At 34.0% G+C, this 6,000-nt stretch overlaps 1 protein-coding gene across 7 annotated transcripts in view; it reads left to right on the forward strand.

Annotated features, from left to right (window-relative positions):
* Positions 1-6,000, forward strand: part of LOC107663678 (high affinity cAMP-specific 3',5'-cyclic phosphodiesterase 7A-like) — a 41,224-nt gene that overhangs the window by 18,905 nt on the left and 16,319 nt on the right. For all 7 annotated transcript variants that reach the window (XM_016453947.1, XM_016453949.1, XM_016453950.1 and 4 more), the window contains one exon: positions 5,848-5,908. In XM_016453947.1, the coding sequence (XP_016309433.1) occupies positions 5,848-5,908 (61 nt within the window). The remainder of the gene's footprint in view (positions 1-5,847; positions 5,909-6,000) is intronic.

The following is a 6,000-nucleotide window of genomic DNA, read 5'->3' on the forward strand; positions in this document are numbered from 1 at the left end:
TAAACTAAAAGTCTAGTGTACTCTCTGCTCCATTTAACACGTTACTAATTTTTCCACTGTATTCTATGCATAAGTTAGTCTGGGTTTGGCTTTGGCTAGCTGACTAGGCTAAGTATGGAGTCTAAACTCTTTCAGTTTGCGTTGTTAAGTCTTGTGTAGTTACAGTAAGTCTCAATTAATACACATCCACCCATGTTGGTCTGGTCTTACTTGTACTACTAGACCTTGCAACTTTTTAACTATTTAAAACCCTTTACAAGAGGCATTAAATCTATGCTGAGGTATATTAATGCTTCTTCCCAGTTAATTGTCAAAAATGAATATTTTAGTGTATATATTTTTGCCCCGCTCAGCCCCCTGGTAGAAATTACTCACACGCAAAAACATCAAGTAATGTGTGTAACAGACTGAGGTACATGGTGAGCTGCAATGTGTACACCAGAATATTATTAGTATTTTAGACACTGTACTAGTTAATAAGGTATAAAGGTCTTTAACCCTTTAATGGACACAATTTTATGTTTTTGTGAAATATTTATAAATATAATAATAATTGTGTTTTATCTAATTATCCAGTTTCCATTGTTTATTATTTTGATTATTTATTAATGCTGGTTTACTTTGCAATTATGCTGGTATTCTGTTGTTATTATTATTTTAAATGTGTGTTTTCTTTTTAAAAATAATAATAATTTGCAGTCTGTTGTGGATAAAATTTTCCATGAAAGGCTGACCTTTGTTTTTGTTTGTTGTGAGCTGAATTCAGGGAATTGTTTTGCTATTAATTTAAAATCAGCCTACCTGAAATATATATATATATTTTTGTATAATTTCTGCTGAACTCCCAATTTTTTATTATTGTTATTTTTTTGTTCGGGGCCCTAACCAGCTCGCTGAAAGTCACGCCTCGCTGGTGCACAAGCGGCGTTGGCCTCTCCAAGAGATTCAACTCCTCCGTTCCCACTACATGTCCGGCTGCGCTGATGCCGCTTGTGTGCTGAGCCCATATGGGCATGGCTGGGTGGTTTGTCATGCCCCGCTCAGCCCCCTGATAGAAATTACTCACACGCAAAAACACCAAGTAATGTGTGTAAACACTGAGTTTGTTGATGCTAAAATACTGTCGCTGCAATAGTGGATGACTCGAGTCTCATTTTTCACCGGCCTAATGGTGGGTATTACAGATGTCAAAATGTCACATGACGGTTACTGCAAGGTGCAGTTGTTTTTTGTAGCCTGTATATTCACTTAACAGTTTTACAGTTCATCTGTTCCACTGGTTATTAACTTAACTCAAAGCACTGCCATCAGTTAAGGCCTGTTTGCCTCTCAAACTGCAGACTGGCCTCCAGCAACGTTAATACCCTGACCGAATAATGCCCACCTGCAGATTACCAGACCCTCTGTCTTTCATTTTTAATAAATGCACTTGCCACTGGATTACATGAGCATATTGTGCTAAAATCATCTTAGTTGCTTCTCACAGTCGTGTTTAGGGATTTTAAATGTAATGGTAAGATGCCATTGGTGTGGTTTGGTTAATATTTATATTAATATTTAACTTCTGCAATGATAGATAGATAGATAGATAGATAGATAGATAGATGGACAGATGGAAGAACTTTTTTTTTTACTAAATTAATACAATGAAAACATGCTTTTTTAAAAGCTTTTTATTAACTTTATTTTGTATTATATACACACACACACACACACACACACACACATATATATATATCAATAATATATCTAATACAAATACAGATATAATAATATAAAAATATAATATATTTGCATTAATATATATATATATATATATATATATATATATAATGACTCTATTTTTACATGCACCAGTTGCTGTTTGAAAAAACTGAACAGAAACACAGAACATAAATGTTGAGATATTGTCACAAGGCTGAGATGTTCTTCGGCTTTTATCACCCATCTTTAGCGACAGCCCTAGTTTTGTGCATTTGCAGTTTTATTGGGCAGAGGCTTGAGGCGCGAGAGGGCTGTTAATGGATAAAATTCAAGTATGCAAATTGGTTCAGTCCATTGACGTCAGAGACTGAATTGTATGCCATCTGGGGACACCCTGACCAGCCATCTAAAAGCTGCGCTCAAGTGCTTGTCTTTGTCTGTGTATGCACAGGTTCTTTTTGGGTGTATGATGGCACAAGACGTGCTGTGCGAACATTTCTCCTCATCATCTTCTCCAAAGGATCCCCTTGTGTTTTGAGTTCACATGGATGAGTGCTTGCCAGAAACAAAGAAAATATGACAGCGAAAGTTGGATGTGTTCATCAAATCCTCTCACAAAGCATTTTATAACAAGCCCTTATGCTGTCATCTAGTTGTTTTGTGCTAGCAGTGTCTGTAACATCTTAAAAAATAAGCCTGTGCTACCTTTAAGAAACAACGAGTACGGAAACTACGTGTACGGCACGCAAAGGCCTCTTACGAGTGCTGCGGTCATACAAAGCTCCGCCCAATGTTCTGGGACGGCCAATCACACTTGCAACTGCATAATGAGCAGCGGTGCAAGTGTCTGTTCTTGAATTAATCTCTGAATGGCCCAGTGTGGAGGCGTAATGGACAGGAGAGCAGATCACACTGGACAGATGATGCAGGTTTAATTCAGTGAAGCAGGCTTCTCCGCTTCAGCTTCCTCCCGCTGCTGGGAAATTGCAGTGTGAGCGTGTGTGCATTGGAGGCTTAGCTGCTAACAGAGTTGAGCTCCCATTCGGCCCTTCATGTGCCTTTCTCTCATGTGATTATAGTGGGATTGAGTTTTTAAGTCACAGATTGGCCAGTCAATTAAATAAGAGGTGTTTAGAGATATAGAGCTGTATTAACTTACACACTACTTGAATAATTATATGAAAAACTTTAATGAAAGACTTGAAGGAAGCCCTAATGCCATTGTTTTAATCTAATATTACATTAGTATCAACATTTTATTTTATTTTTTTACAGTTTTTATTTTTTTAAAAAGGAGTGTGTTTAGAGATGCATTATTTATGTATTGGATAGCTATTTAATTGTGCATTATCATCTATCATTTACTCTAACGTTCCTTGAAAATGTGATCTTTAGAAATACTAATATTAGTAACACTGTTAAAAGTAAATATCAGCAAATAAAATATTTGCAGATATCAGAATGATTATCTATTATTTATATGGTTTTAATGTTGTGATGCTTATTCACTTTTTTAAATTATTGAATTTAATTTATGCTGTTTATTTTTAATTTATTTAGACAAAATAATACTGTATTTTAATATCTGCCATTTATCAGTTTTTATAATAGAAAAATAAACGAATTATTACATTATCAATATCAACCAGAATTTAATATCTGTGCATCACTAAGTATGTTCAATAGCATATTTATAGATATGAATTAATGTTGGTTTTATGGCACTTTGTTATACTATGATATTATATTATTTCATACTGTATTTTTTAATGTTGTGATGATGTGTATTCCTTATTTTAAGTGATGTAATTTAATTTATGCTGTTTTATTTATTTAAACAAAATAATACAGTATTTTAATATCAGTCATTTATCAGGTTTTTATAAAATAAGATAAATATAAAATAATAATCAGATTATTGATATTGGACAGACTTGATATCTCTGCATTCCTAAGTGTGGTCAATAGCATATTTATAGATATTTAATAATTAAATGGTGGTGTTGTGCTAAATGTTATAAAATGCTAATGAATTATTACCATTTACCATAGTATTTGTTCCATCTAAAAGCTGCGCTCAAGTGCTTGTCTTTGTCTGTGTATGCACAGGTTCTTTTTGGGTGTATGATGGCACAAGACGTGCTGTGCGAACATTTCTCCTCATCATCTTCTCCAAAGGATCCCCTTGTGTTTTGAGTTCACATGGATGAGTGCTTGCCAGAAACAAAGAAAATATGACAGCGAAAGTTGGATGTGTTCATCAAATCCTCTCACAAATCATTTTATAACAAGCCCTTATGCTGTCATCTAGTTGTTTTGTGCTAGCAGTGTCTGTAACATCTTAAAAAATAAGCCTGTGCTACCTTTAAGAAACAACGAGTACGGAAACTACGTGTACGGCACGCAAAGGCCTCTTACGAGTGCTGCGGTCATACAAAGCTCCGCCCAATGTTCTGGGACGGCCAATCACACTTGCAACTGCATAATGAGCAGCGGTGCAAGTGTCTGTTCTTGAATTAATCTCTGAATGGCCCAGTGTGGAGGCGTAATGGACAGGAGAGCAGATCACACTGGACAGATGATGCAGGTTTAATTCAGTGAAGCAGGCTTCTCCGCTTCAGCTTCCTCCCGCTGCTGGGAAATTGCAGTGTGAGCGTGTGTGCATTGGAGGCTTAGCTGCTAACAGAGTTGAGCTCCCATTCGGCCCTTCATGTGCCTTTCTCTCATGTGATTATAGTGGGATTGAGTTTTTAAGTCACAGATTGGCCAGTCAATTAAATAAGAGGTGTTTAGAGATATAGAGCTGTATTAACTTACACACTACTTGAATAATTATATGAAAAACTTTAATGAAAGACTTGAAGGAAGCCCTAATGCCATTGTTTTAATCTAATATTACATTAGTATCAACATTTTATTTTTTTTTTTTACAGTTTTTATTTTTTTAAAAAGGAGTGTGTTTAGAGATGCATTATTTATGTATTGGATAGCTATTTAATTGTGCATTATCATCTATCATTTACTCTAACGTTCCTTGAAAATGTGATCTTTAGAAATACTAATATTAGTAACACTGTTAAAAGTAAATATCAGCAAATAAAATATTTGCAGATATCAGAATGATTATCTATTATTTATATGGTTTTAATGTTGTGATGCTTATTCACTTTTTTAAATTATTGAATTTAATTTATGCTGTTTATTTTTAATTTATTTAGACAAAATAATACTGTATTTTAATATCTGCCATTTATCAGTTTTTATAATAGAAAAATAAACGAATTATTACATTATCAATATCAACCAGAATTTAATATCTGTGCATCACTAAGTATGTTCAATAGCATATTTATAGATATGAATTAATGTTGGTTTTATGGCACTTTGTTATACTATGATATTATATTATTTCATACTGTATTTTTTAATGTTGTGATGATGTGTATTCCTTATTTTAAGTGATGTAATTTAATTTATGCTGTTTTATTTATTTAAACAAAATAATACAGTATTTTAATATCAGTCATTTATCAGGTTTTTATAAAATAAGATAAATATAAAATAATAATCAGATTATTGATATTGGACAGACTTGATATCTCTGCATTCCTAAGTGTGGTCAATAGCATATTTATAGATATTTAATAATTAAATGGTGGTGTTGTGCTAAATGTTATAAAATGCTAATGAATTATTACCATTTACCATAGTATTTGTTGTACTCCAAGGTACTTCAATGAATGCTTTCTCTTCTCACAAGTTGTCTTCAGGATTGTTCATTCATCTCTGGATTGTTTATCTTTGTACTTGAAAGACACTTCTATTTGTCAAGGCCTTTTAAAAGCCCTCTTTTTCCCACTTAAAATCCCATTGACTGTTAAATAACATTTAGTATAAAATATTTACAATTATTGGTTTTCATCAGATGGTTCCAAAGAACAGAGCAAAATATGACAAAGATTTATAAAAGAAAATACACAATAGAGAACTATTAAGAGCCGATTTTCTTTCTTGAAATTGTGATGGGGTTGTTTGAGCCATATTTGAATATACACTGCTGAGCATGTGGTTTGTATATGAGTTTTTCCCGCATGTTTGAGTAAATGCAAATACTGACGTTCGTCTGCATCTCTTCCCCCGCAGAGACGCGGAGCAATCTCTTATGACAGCTCTGATCAAACCGCTCTGTATATTCGCATGCTAGGTAAGCATCATCTTCCCTGCCTAATGCACACACACACACACACACACACACACACACACACACACACACACACACACACACACACACATTCA

The sequence above is a fragment of the Sinocyclocheilus anshuiensis genome, unplaced genomic scaffold, assembly GCF_001515605.1.
Source record: "Sinocyclocheilus anshuiensis isolate Anshui unplaced genomic scaffold, SAMN03320099.WGS_v1.1 scaffold928, whole genome shotgun sequence".
NCBI classification, from domain to species: Eukaryota; Metazoa; Chordata; class Actinopteri; order Cypriniformes; family Cyprinidae; genus Sinocyclocheilus; species Sinocyclocheilus anshuiensis.